The 20,278-nt window shown below is 41.6% G+C and overlaps 3 protein-coding genes across 7 annotated transcripts in view; 1 reads left to right on the top strand and 2 right to left on the bottom strand.

Annotated features, from left to right (window-relative positions):
* Positions 1-3,504, bottom strand: part of Ccdc30 (coiled-coil domain containing 30) — a 108,597-nt gene extending 105,093 nt beyond the window's left edge. For both annotated transcript variants that reach the window (XM_042685100.1, XM_042685109.1), the window contains exon 1: positions 2,842-3,504. The gene's annotated coding sequence lies outside the window, so the exon portion shown is untranslated. The remainder of the gene's footprint in view (positions 1-2,841) is intronic.
* A 2,218-nt stretch (positions 3,505-5,722) lies between these two features.
* Ppcs (phosphopantothenoylcysteine synthetase) lies at positions 5,723-9,208 on the bottom strand. 3 transcript variants are annotated; one of them, XM_042681069.1, is made up of 3 exons: positions 8,670-9,208; positions 8,410-8,513; positions 5,723-6,535 (listed from the first exon to the last, which is right to left on the bottom strand). In XM_042681069.1, the coding sequence occupies exons 1-3, from the start codon at positions 9,175-9,177 to the stop codon at positions 6,212-6,214; spliced, it is 936 nt and encodes a 311-aa protein (XP_042537003.1). In that variant the 5' UTR covers positions 9,178-9,208; the 3' UTR covers positions 5,723-6,211. The 3 variants fall into 3 exon arrangements, with proteins under 3 accessions (XP_042537003.1, XP_042537013.1, XP_042537022.1); XM_042681079.1 differs by having other exon boundaries at positions 9,019-9,099; XM_042681088.1 differs by lacking the exons at positions 8,410-8,513; positions 8,670-9,208 and adding an exon at positions 8,193-8,401.
* Positions 9,209-9,745: 537 nt separating this feature from the next.
* Zmynd12 (zinc finger MYND-type containing 12) overlaps positions 9,746-20,278 on the top strand; it is a 28,708-nt gene continuing 18,175 nt past the window's right edge. Inside the window, exons 1-2 of one of the 2 annotated variants that reach the window (XM_042681048.1) lie at positions 9,746-9,907; positions 18,335-18,476. In XM_042681048.1, coding sequence (XP_042536982.1) covers positions 9,798-9,907; positions 18,335-18,476 — 252 coding nt within the window. In that variant the 5' untranslated portion in view covers positions 9,746-9,797. The remainder of the gene's footprint in view (positions 9,908-18,334; positions 18,477-20,278) is intronic. The other variant, XM_042681057.1, reaches the window with a different exon arrangement.

Genomic DNA, 20,278 nt, shown 5'->3' with positions numbered 1-20,278 from the left:
CTGTTGCCAGGCTGGGCCTTATCCAGTTTGCAGTCTGTGTTCTGCAAAGCTGCCACACGAATTTGCTCTGAATGCAAATTACTTGCTGCTTCACATTATTATTGCTTTCAAACAGAGCTCAAAACCCTTAGCTTTGCTCCAGAAACTCCACAACGAAGTCCCTCCTGTCTCTCTAGTCTTCTCTTCTGCTCCACATTACCGGTAGCCTTTCAGGCCACATAATTATTCTGTCTTGTTCTTATATTTCCTTGACTTTGGACAATTAGATACCTCTGCCTACAATGGTATTATTACATTATAAAACAAGCATTTTTCCAATGGTTTGAGACTTGGTGGTTGAGAGATTTTACAATCTAATGCAACAGACCTTGAGGTATCCTTTAATTTATAAATGCCCTGACATCTAAACTATACCTAAAATTGCCCACCCAACAAAGTACACAAGAATATTGTTCTCTACAAGGTAGAGAAAGAAGGAATGCTCACTTAGCATTGTAAGGAAGTGCATCCTGAAAGTATTTTTAGGTCTTTAAAATATTGTAGAAGAAGGAGGTAGCAAATTGAAGTGTCCAAGCAAGCTGACATAGAAATGGAATTATGAAGGGAAAGAGAGTCAGGAGAATGGGTACAGTCATTTCTACTTGTTACTTTTTTCTCCTAGAAGGTGCCTTTCAATGACCATACTGGATCAAAACTGTACCTCATACAGCAGCAAAGAATTTACTTTGAATATAAATGGTCTCTAAATGACTCTAAGGAACATAGTAAAATAGCTTGGCCACAAAAATGGGAATATCTTGTCAAGCAAGTTTTCATCTTATCCCTTCTTTCTTCCTTCCATGTAAATACAATTTGAACACAGCTCTCTTAAATATATTATATAGCCTTTTCTCCTTTCAAATTCCCAAGTGAGAAGTATATTTTTTAAAAAGTTGAAAACAATCTAGCAATATGGCAAATGTTCAACATATAAAATTAAGTGAAAAGATAAAATGTACATACTAACTATGTAAAATTCCACACGTGAGGGGATTGACACAGATCAGAAGAATTTGTCCCTACTGTCACCTTGGGTTGGTAATTGTTTTCTGGACTATCCTGCACACAGTAGGACATATAGCAATATTCTTAACCTCTGCTAACGAGATGCCAGAAGTACATTCCCAATTGTGGTAACTAAAACTGTTTCCATACAATGTCTCTTGGAGACTTATACATATGCCATGATAATAGGAAAAATTAATTTTTATTAGCTTTGTCAATGATAATTGTTCAAGAAATGGTTTATAAAATAATAGTATCTTTCTTCAAGAGTTAGTTTACTTAGCTCCATTTAATGTGAAAAATTTTAAAAAGCAGAATTTCTTTTTTTCTGAATTGTCATAGAAGACAAAGCTAATTTTTTCATAATTTGGAAATATGCCATGACTCTAGACATGAGATAACACAAATACTTCAATTGTCCTGAAAAAATCAAAACATACAAAATTATTACCCCTCTTATGTATCTATCCAAAATGTATACTTAGCTAGTTGCTGGTGGATGAAATCTGAGGATCCAGATTCAAAGCCAGCCCAGCAGAAAAGTCAATGAGACTCCAATAAGCCAGCAAAACACTAGCCAGAATGTGTGGCTCAAGTAGTAGACCACCAGCTGTGAGTGGAAAAAAAACAACCCTACACTAGTGTTTAAGGATCTGAGTTCAAGCCTCAATGCTGGCACATAAAAAATGAGTATATATTCAAATAATTTACATTTAGCTAGGTGTGGTAGCTTACACTGTATTCTCAGCTATTTGAGAGGCAGATGGATGATTGGTTCAAGGCCAACCTGGGCAAAAAGGAAGACCCTTTTCAACAATAAACTGGGCATAGCAGTACAGGTCTGTCATCCCAGCTACAATAGGAGGCATACATAGAAGGAGTGTAGTTTAATGCCAGCCAGGGGCAATAATGTGAGACCCTATTCCAAAATAACTAAAGCAAAAAGTTCTCGGGTCATGGATACCAATTGTACAGTGCTTGTCAGAGGGAGGTCCTCAGTTCAAATGCCAGTATTGTCTCCCCCCCCACACACACACTCATACTTAAACCTGAATACTGAAGAAATAATAAGAGTCAACACACAAGACAAACTAACCACACTTTCCATACTAAAATTCTTGCTCTATACTGAAGCCCTTCTGAAAAAATCTTTTTGTCCTAAGCCTTGCCAAAAAATATTTGTTTTCAGTCTCTCCTCTCCATTGGTTTACATTGGGAAGAATTTTTTTCTTCTTCAGAAAACAGAAAGAGGAAGCACAAGCGTTGTTTCAAGCATCTCTCCTCTAGAAAATTCTGTTTGTTGAATTTATATGGTCTGTTTTATGATTATTTTTGAATGACATTTTCACATCACTAATATTTATGCTGAACATTGTGCTAATTAAACAAGAACCTGACATGGATCCAACACTGCCATTTTAACTTTTTTCTCCATTTTCATATGTACTATGTTTGCAGTCATCTAATGTATATATTTAGCAATGTTCATTTCTCCATCTAGGCTCCAATTTATCCAAGACAGAAAGCCTGCCACAGTACAGAAAGACAGAAAATCTTCACAATGACTGCAGGGCTGGAGAATGTGAAATGCTTAGCCATGCAAAACACTGCAATAGGAAAGCAGAAGAGGGGTGGTGGATGGATGACAGAGGTGGTGAGGACGACTGGCCATCAATAGCATGCCGCGTGGACAGGAGAGGGTAGAAATGGTTGTGGGATGAAGAAGATGAGGAAACGTGATTGATTGGAGTGATGGGAGAATAGATGAACTTGGAAGGCAGAAGGTAACTGACTGACTTGATGATCTCCGATGCTGGAGTTACCGCAGACTTCCTGAGCTTCATTGGAATTCAAGGTTCTGCATGACGAACAAAGACAAAAAAGAGAAGAAAACGGCAACTACAAGGAGGGGAAAACTGTGCCTCCGTGGACTTGGTGGTGGCGGGTCGTCCCCTTCGAGGGCTGGATTCCGTCGGTTGCTGTAGTGAGAAAAGGAATGTTCGTCCCGCGGGTTCTAAACCCGCTCGAAACCAGCGCGGAGGTCACTGGGGACGTGGGGCAGGGAGGATCCTTCGGCAGGACGAATTACTCCAGCCCGGGGCTGCAAAGGCCGAGCCGGACGGCGTTCTCAGGTAGTTTGGGGCCCGTGCTGGGAGAGGAGCGAGAAAGACTTGGAATGTGGAAGAGGGGGGAAGCAACGCCTTCCTTCTCGGAGAGGAGTCCCGGACCTTAGGAAGCAGATCGGAAACTTTTCTCCCAGAGGCTACAGCGAGATTCGGGCGAGATTCCGAGGGTCGCTCGGCTCCTGGCTGCTCACCGCGGCCCACCGAGTTCCGGCGTCATAGCAACCGCGCCGGCCGTAGAGAGCACAGGCGTGCTTCCGGTGGGAGCCATAGATACGACGCACGCCCTGGAGAGCGTTTCCTCTGAAAACTTTGTTCCGGCGCATACCATTGGCCTTCAGGCGAGGAGGGCGGGGTTCTCCCTGCGGTCTCATTAGCACGACTCAAGTCTATTGGCTCTGGAGGTGGCAGTAACCATAGTAACAATGCGGCGTTGATGTATACACTCTCAGAGTCTAATTCTGATTCTGGTCAGACCTCTGGCCTACTTACCTTAGATTTAGTTACTTCCTTCTTAGGGTAGGGTGTTAGGGCAGACTTTGGGGCCTATATCTGTCATGAACCATCTAGGGTGGTCCAAATGAAACCATGTACTTTGAAACAGCCTATTGTAAAAATGAAGATGCTGGGTTTGGGAATTACTATGACTGGCACACTTAAAACGGATGAAAGTTCGGTTTGGGTGGGTTGTATCTCTTACTACTTAAGTAATGCAAAATAAAAACTTTCAGTGAGCCAGGCGCCGGTGGCCCACACCTGTAATCCTAGCAACTCAGGAGGCTGAGATCTGAGGATCGTGATTCAAAGCCAGCCCAGGCAGGAAAGTCCATGAAACTCTTACCTACAGAAAACCCGAACTGACTCTGCTCCTCAAAGTGGTAGAGCGCTAGCCTTGAGCAAAAGGCTCATGGACAGCGCCCAGGCCTTGAGTTCAAGCCCCTCGACCACAAAATAAATGTTTGACCACAAAAACAAACTTTTCACGGAGCCAAAGTTGAACTATAACTTGAGTTATAATATTCAAAGATGACCTTGGGGGCGAGGGAATACCCTTTGCACGATTTCAGGTTGAGCTTGTCAAAGCTCAATTTCACTTATATTTCAGAGCCCTTTGTTTTGTCAGTACCCTAAACATGGTCTTACTGGAATTGTAAATCCAAATGTCTGCTTGTTCTATATGCATTATCTGGATGGATCTCATCTCTTTTTTGTGCATGTACCTTAAGACAGCCCTTACAAGTTCTTCATTCCCCAACCCCTACACCATTCTCAAATGCTCACCACTACTACCTATTCTACTACTTAATCCTATTTACGTTTCAGCATTACCTCCTTATTCTTTGCTCCTCCAATCTAGACAGTTCCTTATTTTTGTTGATTCGTGTTCCTTTCTTTAAACACTTCAACTTGCTGTTACAACACTCACACAAACCCCTATTTTTTACTGTGTAAATACTGTTTTTAAGTGTTCCAAATAGATACTAAAACTAAAGTTGAAACTATAAAAAAAAACTCCTTCTGAAGGTTAACAAAAGAAATGAAGTGGTTCCCACAAGAAGCAATATGGTGAAAAAATTAATCACTTCAAATTTTAACTCTACTCCCACTGTGCAAAGATGGCAGTCACTATACATAAGACTAGATGCAGGGAGGAAAATCAGTCTTTTACTTACTGCTTTTCAATATTGCAACCACTGCTGAATCAGATGCTTTTGACAAATGGACCTAAAGTTCATCGAAAATGTTTGTTCAAAAGGCTGCTGCTTTCAGTCTTGGCTATTTCTACACCGTTTAAGGTCACGCTTCTTGATTTAATGAAGTATTTTAGTTTACCCTGGCACCTTTGTCCAAATCTTCTCAACTAAAATTTATTGTGTGTCCTCTTTTGTAGGATATACTGGGTTATCTTCACAATTCTCTGAAATATTATAGTTCAAATTCTACTTTTCAGAGCTGGGAATAAATCTCAGGGCCTTCTACATACTAGGCAAGCAGTCTATCACTATGGTTACATTCCATAGTCAAATATTTACATGAAATGTTTATCATCCTACATATTAATGGTAGTTTCTCAAATTGTACTGTGGATCATCTTAGGGTCTGGCATTAACAGACTTGGTAAATAATTGCAACCAGGTACAAGACTAGTGCTTTATCTTTGATGTTTTATTTACTTAGCATTTGCTGAGATTTATTATCCCCATGTTATAGATAAGAAAACAGATTAAGTCATGTGCCTAAAGTTTATAAAGTTAGTGGATGGCACAGCTGGCCATGGTGACACCAAACTATACACATCGCCACAGTGCCCAACAGGGGCTCTTGCCTAATTCCAAGTGGAAGGCTCTATTAAATTTCCCTCAAGAGCAGCTCTAAAATATATGAGAGGTAAATTGTTAGTCAAATATGGAGTAAGCACAGGACAAGAAGCAAAAGTAAATGTAGTGGGAAGTTCTGCAACCTACAGGCAGTCTATCTTCAGGGAGGTATTTTTCTTTCGTTCTACCATTTCTGGTAATTTTTTTCTAAAAAAGAAAATCCTTTCCATGTGTTGGTTTGTGGGCATACACTTTATTGCACTTCATTTTTTATACATCCATTTCCTAAACGAAACATGTTTATTCATTTTCAATCTTCACAGCTCACCATGGGCCTGGCACATAGTAGGCACTCAACAAATACTTGCTCTTCAAAGCACGGCCACTCATGTATCCATAATCCTCCTTCTACAGTATGTATTAAGCTGATCTTCAGCATTCAGTCCTCCACATATATTTTTGGTAGTGAATTCCTAACAGCCTTTTCAAAAATGTGAGATACAGTTCTAGGGTTCAATTTCCAAATCACAATGACATTCAGGTGTGTCAAGTGGCCATTAAAAGAGAAATATCAACCCATTATTAGCCTGCACACACCACTTTAACTGTTCCCTTCATTTTCTTTGTTCTTAGGAAAGCAAAGGATTTATTCGGTTCTTGACATCTGTAGAAGACCTGGTCCACTCAATAATTTTTGATCCTATAATAATTTTTGAGATTTTTAGTTCAATTTCTGTCACATATAAAAGCTGTGTGTCGAGATTGAAGATTATCTACTATTTTCTCTTCTATCGCTATGCCTTTTGCTACCTCTTCCTCTGTCAGCAATAACTTGGTTTCCGAGTCTTTGGTTACAATAACCACAGAGGAGTGTATTGACTCAAGGATATTAGCCACCACCACTTGATGCTGATAAACTTCCAAAGCGTTCCGAGCACGATTAATTATGATGGAAGGATCAGTCTCCAACTTAAAGGAAATTATAAATGCTTTGGGAGCCCAATCTTTAACCAGAGGAGAGAGCATTTTTGGCACCATCTTCATTGTTATCTGCATTGGAAAAAGAAAAGCTTAATAAGCAATGGCAACTACCTATAAGAGAAAGCAAGGAATTGGGAATTCATATTTTGCCTATATAAATTTGAGCGGGATTTCTTTGTCAAACTTCTCAAAAGCTTAAATAGTTTAAAAAGTTCTGGTGCTGTGGGTTCATAAAAATGCCCTCATTCATTTTCTGCAGAAATCCACATTTTCTAAATCATCCCTGATTTACCACTCATATTTTCTCAAACATTCCCTCTATTTTTTTTTTAAGCTTGCCCTCATGTAGACATTCATAAATAATCTGCTCATACAAACGTTGCTTTAGCAGAGGCTCCCACTGTTGTGGATTTTGTTTTGTTTTTTGGTGCTGGTTCTGGGGCTTGAACTCAGGGTCTGGGCACTACCCCTGAGCTTTTTTGCTCAAGGCTAGTGTTGTACTTACTGCCTGTGCCACAGCTCCACTTCCAGCATTTTTGTAGTTAATTGGAGATAAGAGTTTCACTAACTTTCCTGTCTGGGCTGGCTTCTAACCACAATTACTAGATCTCTGCCTCCTGAGTAGCTAGGCTTACAGACATGAGCCAATGGTACCTGGTGAATATTTTTTTTTTTTTGGTTAAGGAGAAAAAAATCAAACTTCTCAATCTACAATATTACTTATATTGGTAGAATGGCTATTGGATTCTATTTATAATTCCATTCACTTGTAACTAGATTACAAATCTCATGCAATTTAGTCCTGAGAAAACAAATGACTTTATTTTCACTTGATCAAAAGTTCTATCATCAATTTCCTAATCCCTGCCAACCTCTTGGTTGAATCATTTTGGGTATATTCAAGATAAAACTAAAGAATAGGGTTAAAGATGCAGCATTCTAAAAATGTGAAATCACTATGCTAATAATGATCAGGATTTCCTCTTTGAGATACAGATGACATCTAGTTCCCCACTTCATTTCTGACATCCACTAGTGCCAAACATAGTATCCACTGGACTACTCTATAGAGTATAAGTAATGCAAGTACTATGTATGGTTCTTCTCAATGACTTCATTCCCATGTCCCACAATAGTGAATGACTATTATACAACATTACGTATTTCACAAATATCTGCTGAAGAAACAACCAAATAACTATCCTACAGATGCCCCACAAGTAGTTTCCCCTATGTAGATTCTACCTGAATCACCCAATATGTTGCTAAAAACTCCCTTAGGTTCTAAGACACCCAATCATCTTAGCATCTTAACCACACCACTAACCTCCCATATCTCTCCAGAAAAAGACAATAACCTCTAACTCCTCTTTCCTCTCCAATCTCTCCCTATTTCACTTTTCAAAATAATGCCAGAATATACTTTTCAGACAAAAACTCAAACTCATTCTCCTATATACGTGCCCTCTGATTCCACAGGGCAAAGCCAAAGCTCAAGAGGGATATGAATCAAGCCATATCTTCAACCAAGCCACCTCTTCAGTGTGCTCTACACCTCACCAACGCCCACTTCCAATCTCAACTGTACAAGTCCATTTGGAATGACCTTCCCCACTTTTAAGACCCTCTGCATGTCTTAAAAAACCCAGTTCAAATTATCTCTTGCAGGAATCCTTTGCTCTCCCAGTTCACTCCCTCCCCTGGTCTAACTGCACTTTGTACCTACCTCCACTAGAGCATTAGCATTCTGTATTGTAATTATGTCTGTGTCCAGCTCCCTCGCTAGCTTGTGTAGTCCTTGAGGGAGGGCGGTGTCTTATTCATCTCTGTATCCCCAGTGCCTAGCGCATACAGAATGCAAGAAGGCCATCTCCAAATCAGGAGAAAATTAACCCAAGATTGGTTATAGGGGATCAGATCTCTGGAAGAGAAGTGCCCATCACCTGCAGTGGGCCCCCAGATGACTGGATCTTGTGTTCAGGCATTTCAGAGACAGGAACATAGAAATCTGACACGGCCGCAGCCAGGTAAAACATCGCAGAAGGGCCTGCAAAGAGAAGCAGAGGTATAACGAATCCAGGAGGAGTATGGGAGCAGTTCCTTTTCAACCAGTGTTCCCTGCCTGTGAGATCCCTTGGTGACAAGAGACAAGGGGGAGAATGGCTCTGCCTCCAGGAAATCAATGGATTCCTAGGGCACGCACCTAGTGGGTTGAGCGCCTGGGCCGCAGCTTGCAGCAGATGCAGATAGTCCGCCAAAGTGGTGAACTCTACCGCCAGGAAGGTGCCGGCAGTCGCTGCCTCCTGGTAGCTCCGCAGAGCCGCAGCGAAGCCCGGGAGCGCCTTCTCCTCGGCTTCTAGGCTCAGTAGGCCCGCCTGAGGTGGGCCAGCGGGCCGCAAGGCCGCCAGCCAGGTCTGAGGCGGGAAGCGATGGGCATAGGGAAAGGCTGAGCGAGCGCGATACAAGAACAGGACCCCATAGCCCGCCGCCAGGAAGGCCTCGACCGACATGGCCCCGCGCCGCCCGCTGCTGAAGTTGTCCAGAAAGCGCACCGGCCGCGCTTCCAGAGGGACCTTGGTGCCACCTGACGTGACCAGCACCACCCGCCGGCCCTGTGCGCCCAGCCTGGCCGCGAAGCGAGCCATAACTTCGGCCCAGCGCGCAGCACCCGCGGGTCGGGGGAACTCAGCCACTAGGTCCACTTCCGCCATGAGTGCCGAGACGTCTGCGCCTGCGAGCCGCCGGGCTGCCGGGGCCACGCCCCTCCCGCTGCCGGGACCACGCCCCTCCCGCTACCTGGCCCGCGCGCAGCCGCAGTGGCCCAATGTTCGCCCCTTTGTGTGCTGTTCTTTCCAAGTCTGGAGAAGTCAGGTTCTCCTGCCTCAGAGCCTAGGGGAAAGGATACTGTGCTGTAGAAAATTTTTATTCTCCACCGGGCTGCGGAGGAGAGGGAGGGTAAAACACCCACAAAAGTCGCATTCCTTTCAGTTAATTTTCTACCGGGGCAGGGAGGTGGGAAAGAAAGAGGTGTCAAAGAACTGGCTTTGTTTGGCCCCCTCCGGCCACCATACAGCCTTCCCTGAACTTGGATTCCATTGGAGGTTAAGTTCTCTGGCCGCTTCACCTTTTGGGACGGGTTAATCTTGTGCCTTTTATTTCTTACCGGCCTCAAAAATAGACTGCGGGTGTCAGTCGGGCGTTCCCCCCCGCCCCCACCTCCCCTTGACCTTGAAATACTGGTGTGTCCCGTGGTGGTCACGTGATGCCGGCGTCCGGCAACCGTCCTGGAGACTGACACCCGGCTGCACCGAGACTGACACCCGGCTGCAGGATGGACGCCATCTACCCTCTGGCGGTGCCCAAGGGGCGGCGGCTCTGCTGTGAGGTGTGCGAAGCCCCCGCCGAGCGGGTGTGCTCGGCCTGTACGGTCACGTACTACTGGTAGGCCCTGGATCGTGGCACCCGGCGCCTCACCGCCCTCCTTCCCTCCTCCCCTCCTCCCTCCCCTCCGCGGGCCCAGGCTTGTGGGCCTGCGTGGTGGTGGGCACCTCTGAGACTCCCGTGTCCCCGAACTGATTTGTCATCAGATGTGTTTTGAGGTCTTGCTACGTGTTCTGAACCATTCTAGGTGCTGAAGTTAATGGGCCAGTTCTGTAAATGGTTCCTTCAGATACCTAACAAGGGAGACAGATTAAGTAAACACACACGCACGCGCACACACACACACACACAAGTCACTTTAGAGAGAAATGTAAGATGGATAAAGGAAATGTGGCAACAATTGGTCGACAGCTTCTGTGAGAGCAGACTATAGATCTAAAGATAAAATAAGAGCACTCGCCCTGAAAATGGCCAACGGGCAGGACTCACGTCTTGGAGGAATAGAGAGAGGACCAGTTAGTGTGCTGGAAACTAAGACAGTGAGGGCGTAGGAGAGTGGTAGTGCCAGAAAATTGTAAAATGTAACATTGAATTCAACGTGTTAAATCCCACGTGAATTGTTTCAACATTTTGTTTTATTTTATGAGGAGAAAATGTTTCTTCTTATAATTAGTGTTAAGGAAAAAGGTTGAAAAATCTATTGTTGTTCCTGGGAGGAGTTTAAATCGATAAGATCAAAGATTAGGGATATGTGACGTGGACATGAGATCAAGGAGTTTATAAATCGTCCTCTGGCAAACCATGGATGCTCCTACTACAGGTCTGGCACACAGGAGAGATTCAATATCTTTGTCGGGTGTGAGTGGCTCCTTACTCTCAAAACACCATTGTTTTCTTTATCCCTGTAGCCAGAGTAATTGCTTCTTCCTCCTAATTCACTTTGCAGTCACTTTGTACCTCTCCAATGACTCTTGTCTTCATTTCAGTTATTGGTAAGCATAGTGTCTCAATTTTTATTGTGCTCCATTAATTTCCAATGTGTGCAGAGCTGGCATGTGTGCTATCTCCTAATCTGTATATGTTCATGGCCTTCAGCAAAGTCTTAAAATAGTTCTCACTAATATTTGATGAAGATATGAATAAATGATCGCTTCCTATGCTATTCCTCTCCATCCTCTTACTTGCTATTCTTCCTCAGTTCCAGGGATTGAACCTAGGACCTCACACATACTAGACAAGCATTTTACCTCTTGAGTTCTGTCCCCAGCCTCTTTCACTTGCTTTTCAATTCCCTTAAATGTTTTATTTTCTTTTCTCACCGATTCTTTTCTCTGGATTTCTATGCTCTTATGTTCCAACATTTGATCAACACAAAACTGAGATAATCATCCTATGACTTTTGATGGTTGGTAAAACTGTGCCCAGGACTAAACTGACATATAGTAAATATTCTTTTCCATTATCTCAGATTTAGGAAGCAAAAATGATAGTAGGTAGGCATTAGAGACTGACTCTTGTAATTCTAGCTACTCAGAAGGCTGAGATCTGAGGATTGCAGTTTGAAACTAGCCTGAGCAGGAAAGTCCATGAGAGTTTTGTCTCCAGTTAACCACCAAAAAGCCAAAAGTGGAACTGTGGCTCAAGTAGTAGAGTACCAGCCTTGAGCTAAAAGCCAAGGAACAATGTTCAGGTCCTGAGTTCAAACCCCAGTTCTGGGAATTAAAAGAAAAATATAGTAACTTTGAATTCTTACCATTTTTTTCCCACAAGAGAATCCCTTTTCTAATTGTAAAGCCATTTCAGCTGTCTGCAGAAAACTTGGAAATGCAAAAAATAAAAGAGAAGCCAGGGGCTGGGAAGGTGGCTCAGTGCTAGAATGCTTGCCTTGCATGCATGAGGCCCTGGGTTCATTCCTCAGCACCACATAAGCCAAAAAAGTCAAAAGTGGCACTGTGGCTCAAGTGGTAGAGTGCTAGCCTTGAGCTGAAGAGCTGAGGGACAGTGCCCAGGCCCAGAGTTCAGGCCCCATGACCGTCGAAAGAGAGAGAGAGAGAGAGAGAGAGAGAGAGAGAGAGAGAGAGAGAGAGAGAGAGCACACCTATACTTCCACCCTTAAAAGCTTAATAACCTGACATTTTAGAGAAATTTATTCTTTTTATTCCTTCGTATATTTACTTTTTTCTATGTGTAAACTTACACATATTTTTCACATTTGATTGTGAATATGTTCCTAGGGAATGGAAGATTTTGAAGAAAAGATAATTTGCGAAGTATACACTGAAATCTTAGTGATAGATAAAAGAGGCCTCAGTATTCTATGTGCAAACCATAGCATATAGATAACAGTATCTTGCAATAAATTTTCCTTTAATGTAACTTAGGAGACACATTTAAATACCTTCACTGGCCAGGAAGAGAAGGAAGGAAACCATTCAAGAATAAGAAATAATAAAAAAAAAAAGAAGAAGAAGAAATACTGGGACTTATGATAAATAGTAGAATAAATGCCCCTCCTAAAGTCATTAAGATGCAATTGAACAAAACACATTAATTCCTGAATAGAACATGTCTGGCTCACAATTGTGAGCCCTGATTGAAACTGACCAGACTTACTAGTTCTTTCTTTCACCTCCCCCTCCCACTCCTGTGTTGGATGTTCATATTGAGAGGGCTGAATGGAAAGGTTGGCCACAAACATAAACATTCCCTGTGTTTAGAAAGGTGAGATGTGTCAGGTGCTCTCAGTGGAACAAAAGTTCAAGCAGTTAAATACATTACCATTTCCATTTGTCACACAATTAATTACTCAGTACATTCCTACTTAATAAAAACCCTTGCAACTTAGCTATTTCTAAATCCTGACTAGTAATGAATAACACCAGGATCCTGTTGTATGTAACAGACATCTCTAGAAAAATAAAAGCATAATACAGTCTTTTATGTGGTGTGTGTGTGTGTGTGTGTGTGTGTGTGTGAGTGTGTGTATGTGTGTTTATCCTAAGGTTGGAACTTAGGGCCTGGGTGCTGTCTCTGAGCTTTTTTGCTCAAGGCTAGTGTTCTGCCACTTAAGCCAGAGCTTCATTTCTGGCTTTTTGGAGTTTAATTGGAGATAAGTCCCATGGACTTTCCTGCCTGGGCTGGCTTCCAACCATGATCCTCAGATCTCAGCCTACTTAGTAGGATTACAGGATTACATGCCAGCTAATACACATTCTTTTCAAGTGTGTACACACCATTCTTTAGAACAGTTCAAAAATTAGGTGATAAAACAAATCTCAATAAATGAATAAGGATTGATATCATACAAAGTATGCTCCCCAACTATAGTTAAGTGACATTAGCAATCAACAGAAGGGAATTTGACAAATTCACAATAATGTGCAATTTTTATAAATTAGCAGGTCAAATCAGGAAGAAGTGTTAAAATACTTTGAGATGCATGAAAAGGAAAACACACTAAAATCTGAGATCCAGACAAAGCAGTGCTCAGAAAGTAGTATTTGAATTTAGTACTCATGAATTCATAGCTCTTAATACATACTTTTAAAACTTTCTATAACTTAGCATTCAAACTGAAAGAAGAGTGAACTAATACCATATTCACGAACTCCTCTTCAGGCTGTGTTGTGAGTAGATGTTGTGGCAGAAGGAAGGAAATATTAACCATTTGAGCAGAGATAAATAAAAAGTACTGAGACAATGAACAAAATAAACAATAAACAAAAGTTGGTTACTTGAGAAGTTTGGCAAAATACTAAGATCAGAAATGAAATTAGGGACATTTCTACCAATCATGCAGAAATAGATTATAAGAGAATGCTATGAACAATTGTATGACAACAAATTAGACATACCTAAGAGAACAGGAACCAAAATTGATTAAAAAATAGGGATGTAGTTATTAATTTTAAAAAGTCAGATGGGCTCATGCCTGTATTCCTAGCTATTCAGGAGGCCGAGATCTGAAGATCACTGTTTGAAACAGTCCACTCAGCAAAGTCCATGAAACTCTTATCTCCAACTTACCACCAAATTGCCAGAAGGAGAGCTGTGGCTCAAACGGCAGAGCACTAGCCTTGAGTGAAAAGCTAAAGGATACCACCCAAACCCTGATTTCAAGTCCTCTATTGGTGCACGCAGATTTCCCTGATGACTATATATGTAAGACTCCTTAACATAAAGTTAACAAATCAAAGCTTCCAGCATAAAGGAAGGAATAAACTTCATGACCATGTGAGATTTGTTCTAAGAATTCTAGATTGGTTCAACATACAAGCAGCAATACAATACAACATATTAACAGAATAAGACATGAAAACCATACAATTTTCTAGAAAAATGTATTTGCCAAAAATCTAACATGTTTTATGATAAAAAGATATATAAACTAGGATAAGAAGGGAACTTCTGTTAAAGGACAACTATCAAAAAATTCATACAAAAACATAAGGCTAAAATTACACTTAATGATCAAAGACCAAGAGCTTTCATTACTAAGAATGGAAAAGAGGTGCTGGGAAGATGGCTCAGTGGGAGCCATGCACGAGGTCCTGGATTCGATTCCTCAGCACCACATAAGCAGAAAAAGCTGGAAGTGGCGCTGTGGCTCAAGTGGTAGAGCACTAGCCTTGAGCTGAACAGCTGAGGGACAGTGCCCAAACCCAGAGTTCAAGCCCCACGAACGACAAAAAAAAAAAAAAAAAAAGAATGGAAAAGAGACAAGGATGTTGCTTCCAGCACTCTGTTCAACATTGTGCTAGAGATTATAGTCAGAACAGTTAGTTAAAACAATGAAGTAACAGACACATACCTTGGAGGAACTGACCTGGATATGATGGTTAATTTAATGTATCACTCACTGAGCTAAGAAATATTCACATCGTTGGTTAAAAAAAAATCTGGATGTGTCTGTGAGAGCATAAGTGAGAAGCAGGACTTGAATTAGTAGACAGTAAACATTACCCTCACCAGTGTAAATGGTGTCATTCAATCCTTGAAGGCCTGAACAGAAGAGAAAGTCAGGAAAGTGGATGTGCTGTCTTACTGGGACATCCCTCTTCCCCTACCTTTGCATATAATAACTTCTGGCAGCTGGGGACTAGTGGCCCACACCTGTAATCTTACCTACTCAGGAGGCTGAAATCTGAGGATCATGGTTTGAAGCCAGCCCAGGCAGGAAAGTCCATGAGACTCTTATCTCCAATTAAAAAAAAATTTTCAGAAAAGCCAGAAGTGGGGCTATGGCTCAAGTGGTAGAGTGCTAGCTTTGAGCAAATGAAGCTCAGGGATATTGCCAAGGCCCAGAGTTCAAGCCCCAGGACTGGCAAAATAAATAGAGCTTCTGGCTTTTGTTCTTCGGACTCTGAGACCTAAAACATCAGGTACTTCAAACAGCAGACCTTCAAACTCAGTTTGTATTACAATACTGGTTTTTCTGGCTCCCCAAGTGACATCAGATTGTAGGAATGTGTAATCTCTATAGTACATAGACCAACTCCCTAATAAATAAATATTGGTTCCATTTCCCAGGTGAATCCTAACACCCTTGTAATATAGAAAACCCCAAAAGGAAGCACCAGAATATGATTAGAACTAATAAATCAACCTAGCAAGGTTGTAGACTATAAGATTAATATGTTAAAAAGGCTCAGAGACATTGCCTAGGCCCTGAGTTTAAGCTCTGTGACTGACTAAAGAACAAGGTTAATTTGTACAAATTGGTTGTGTTCCGATACACTAGCAGTGAACAGACTGATCAAGATTCAGTATCTAGGATATATAAGTAGTTCTTAAAACTCAATAATAAAAATACTCAGTTTAGGTCTGGGAAGGTGGCTCAGTGGTAGAGTGCTTGCCTTGCATGCATGAGGTTCTGGGTTCGATTCCTCAGCACTGCATAAGCAGGAAAAAAAAAGCCAGAAATGGTGCTATGGCTCAAGTGGTAGAGTGCTAGCCTTGAGCTGAAGAGCTGAGGGACAGCGCCCAGGCCCAGAGTTCAGGCCCCATGACCGGACCCCCACACACACACACAAAAAAAATACTCAGTTTAAAAACTGAGCAAGGAAGGCGGGCATCAGTGGCTCATGCCTGTATTCCTAGCTACTCAGGAGGCTGAGATTTGAGGATCATGGTTCAAAGCCAACCTGGGCAGGAAAGTCTGTGAGACTCTTATCTCCAATAAACCACTAGAAGACTGGAAGTTCTGCTGTGGCTCAAGTGGTAGAGCACTTGCCTTCAGCTGAAGAGCACAGGGACAGCGCCCAAGCCCAGAGTTCAAGCCTCACGACTGACAAAAAAACAAAAACAAAAAAACAAAAACCCAACAACAACAACAAAAAAAACTGAGCAAGGATTTGACCAAATATTCCTCCAAAGAAGATATAAAGTGACCAATTTCCCATGAAATGACACTCAACATTATTAGTCATTTGGGAAATACAAATCAGAGCCACAAGTGAGATACCCCTTTTCACATTCACTAGGATGTCTATAATCAAAAGACAGAAGAAAAATGTGTTGGTGTAAGGATGTGGGGAAATTAGACTCTCATACATTGTTGGTGGAAATATGAAAGGGTGTAGCACTATGGAAAAACATTGCCAATTCCTCAAAAAGTTAGACAGTTATAACAATTCAATTTTCAGCTATATACTCCACAAATTTAAAACTTGTTTGTACAAAAAAGTGTGCACAAAGGTTTACTGCTGCATTATCCATATTAGTAAAAAGAGTGGAAATACTCTGTCTACCAGTGAATAAACATTCTACTACATAGATACAGTATAATACTCTACTATATGGATATACCATAGAGCATTATAATACTCTACTATATAGATGTACCATATATATTATAATACTCTACTATATGGATGCACCATAGAGTATTATATCCATATATTATATATACTATCTAGTATATACTATCTACTATATGCAATATACTATATACTATACTATATATAGTATATACTATATATCCATAGAGTATTTTTCAGTCATAGAAAGGAATAAACTATATACCATCTATCATGGATAAACCTTGCAAACAATGTTCTAAGTGAAAGAAACCAGATACTAAAGAGCATGCATCATCTGTTTCCTTTTATATGCCAAGAGACTGGGTGGTCACTGGACATCACTACCAGAAAGGAGGAATTGCAAAGAGTGCTAACAAGTGCAGAGTTTGCTTCTTGGATAATGACAATGTCCTTGAATCTTGTGACTAAATTCGAGTCTTAAAAATTGGCTTAGAGGTAGAGTGCTTGCCTAGCATGCATAAAACCCTGGGTTCATTCCTCAATACCACATAAAAAGAAAAAGCTAGGAGTGGCATTGTGGCTAGAGCACTAGCCTTGAGCAAAAGAGCTCAGGGACAGTGCCCAGGTCCTGAGTTCAAGCCCCAGGACTGGCAAAAAAAATTAGGAATTTTATGAGATGTGAACATTACAATTGAAAATGAGAAATAAAACATGGTTGGAGGAAGGGTAGTAGATTAGGGATCATTTATAGAGGTAATTATATGAGGCATGGGAATGGGTATTCCACTGGACTACTGTTCAAAGTTTTCTACAGTGCTCCAAATGTCCTCTAGGTTTACTGTGTAATTGAATGTTTTGAAGTACTTAGGTACACACGTATAATAGGAATGAGGTAAGACAAATCATCTATGCTTCCTTCAGGAGCACTGAACACTCACTTGGGAATACAGGCTAGAGTAACTCTATAATCTCTCTGCAAATGCCACCTTACCTATAAAATGATAATAACAGTTATTATTTTATTTTCCAATCATCATATACTCTCATGCAAGACTACCTGCTGCAACCCCTGGGGATGGTGCTTTCCCAGTGCATTCTACATGAGTGCCCTCACAAGTTGTTATCTTGGCATTTTGGTTATAGAAAAACGTGTTTGTTAAGCCTTTCCTAAACTCTAAACTCTCATCAAATGTAAAGTCCTTCCCTTTCCCAAGGGAATAAAATAACCCTCAAATTCATCAACCTCAATATTTAGATATCTTGAAGATGATCTTAGGACAATGTAAAATTGTCTCCCTTCCTTCCTTCCTTCCTTCCATCTTTCCTTCCTTCCTTCCTTCCTCCCTCTCTCCTTTCTTTCTTTTTTCTTTCTTCTTTCTTTCTCTTTCTCTCTTTCTTTTTTCTTTCTTCCTTTTGTCAGTTATGGGGTTTGAATTCAGGGTTGTCCCTGAGCTCTTTTTGCCCAAGGCCAGAGCTCTACCACGTTGAGCTACCACAGCTCCCCTTCTGGTTTTCTGGTGGTTATCTGGAGATGATAGTCTCACAGGGACTTTTCTGCCTGGGCTGGCTTGGAACCGCAATTCTCAGATCTCAGCCTTCTGAGTAGCTAAGATTACAGGTGTGAGCCACTGGTGCCCAGCTAGAGTCTCCCTTTTCTTGTGTCCAGAGCTAGTCCAGTAGGAGGGCCAAAGAGAAAGAAAATGAAATCCATGTTTTTTATTGTTAGTAGTTTGTTGCACCAAAGAGCTGACTGGGTCAGCATCCATGAGAAGATATGCCAGCTTCTGATTCCACTGCGCACTACCATGCCCTTCTTCAATTCAGAGGAAGAGAGGCAGCATGGCCTGCACCAGCTGCAGCAACGGCAGGTGGGTCCCCTTGGACTGTTCCTGGGTAAGCTCATGGGTGCAGTGAAGCTGCCCTACACATTCCTGGAACTTGTATCACTAAATTATAACCATGGTGCAGACAGAAGCTCTGTCCCAACCAAGGCCACATGTTTCCTGAATATTCATGGTTATTACCTTACTACAGTGATCATAGCAAGTTGCCACAGAATGGGTGGCATCTACCTCCAAGTACTACCAGAAGACATATGGGACTAGAAGGCAGGGCTTTAACACATGACTTTTGTTGGAAACACAGTTCAGCCTGTAGCATCCCCATATGCCAAGCAATGTGATAAATATGACCACATAATAGGTTTAAAATGATGGATAAACTAGGTCAGCTGGGTACTAGTGACTTAAGCTATAATCCTAGCTACTCAGGCAGCTGAGATCTGAGGATCATGGCTCAAAGACAGTCTGGACAGCAAACTCTGTGAGACTCTTATCTCCAAATAAGCACTAAAAAAAACCTCAAAGTGGCAGAGTGCTAGCCTTGAGCAAAAGAGCTCAGGGACAGCACCCAGACCCTGAGTTCAAGCCCCATGACTGACAAGAAAAGACAAAAACCCTAGGTCGTGGTAGCTCATGCCTGTTCTCTCAGCTACTCAGGAAGCAAGTATGAGAGGGGATTATGGTTCTGAGGCCAGCCTAGGGGAAAAAATATAAAATATCATCTCAACCAAAAAAATCCAGGTACAGTGGTGTAGGCCTATTACCCACTCAGGAAGTATAAATAGGAGGATCATGGCCCAGGTAAAAAAATTCAAGAGCCTATGTGAAACTAAAGCAAACTAAAGCAAAAAATGATGAGGGATATGGCTCGAGTGATAGCATTCTTGCCTTGAAAATGCAAGGTCTTAAGTTTAAATTCTGGTACTGCTCCCTTCCCAACTTACCCCAAATAAACTGGTGAATAAATAAAGTAGATTAGAACAAGGCACAGAAGTACACAGGTATAATCCCAGCACTTGGGAGTTTGAGGCAGGAGGCTCATAAATTCCAAGCCAGCCTGAGCTACAAAGATCCTATCTCAAAAAGAAAAGAAAAGAAATTAAAACAATTAAAAATAGCCCAGTGCTAGTGATTCATGCTTGTAATCCTAGCTACTCAGGGGGCTGAGATCTGAGTATTGCGGTTTGAAGCCACCCTGGGCGGTCAAGTCTGTGAGACTCTATTTTCAGTTAACCATCAAAAAAAGATGGAAGTGGAGCTGTGGCTCAAGTGGTAGGGATCTAGCTTTAAACAAAAAAAGCTCAGAGTCAGAGTCCATGCCCTGAGTTCAAGCCCCAGGACTAATACCAAAATTAAAAAAAGATGAGCAAAATTAACTCTGATTTATATTATTTACTACAAGTATTTTTTAAATACTAGCCCTTTATAGGCCATAAGTCTCTAAAGTCCAATTTGATCAACTTTAGTGTATGGCATCTTGGTAGTAGCCTGAAAAAAATATAGAGTTAAAAAAGTTGTTTCTGCTATTATTAGCTAAATGGAATAATCCCAGAAGAAAATAGTAGATGCTTTTTCTCAAAATTGACTTGAAAGACAGAAAATTTTAGTTCATCTTGAGACATCTTTAGCTTTGTTGAAGTTTGTTTTATTTATTTATTTATTTTTTGGGTCCAGTTGTGGGGCCTGAACTCTGGGCCTGAGCACTGTCCCTCAGCTCTTCAGCTCAAGGCTAGTGCCCTACCACTTGAGCCACAGCACCACTTCCGGTTCTTTTCTTTTTGCTTATGTGGTGCTGAGGAATCGAACCCAGGACCTCAGGCATGCAAGGC

This window comes from Dipodomys spectabilis, unplaced genomic scaffold, assembly GCF_019054845.1.
Source record: "Dipodomys spectabilis isolate Male_0828 unplaced genomic scaffold, ASM1905484v1 ptg000002l, whole genome shotgun sequence".
Lineage (NCBI taxonomy): Eukaryota > Metazoa > Chordata > Mammalia > Rodentia > Heteromyidae > Dipodomys > Dipodomys spectabilis.
This window is presented reverse-complemented; position numbering and strand designations above follow the sequence as displayed.

Coding starts and splice junctions, on each gene's coding strand:
- Ppcs (XM_042681069.1), bottom strand. CDS start 9,177: ATGGCGGAAGTGGACCTAGTGGCTGAGTTCCCCCGACCCGCGGGTGCT. Junction 8,514..8,669: donor CCAGGCGCTCAACCCACTAG/GTGCGTGCCCTA, acceptor TTCTCTTTGCAG/GCCCTTCTGCGATGTTTTAC. Junction 6,536..8,409: donor CATCTGGGGGCCCACTGCAG/GTGATGGGCACT, acceptor TTTCCAATGCAG/ATAACAATGAAGATGGTGCC.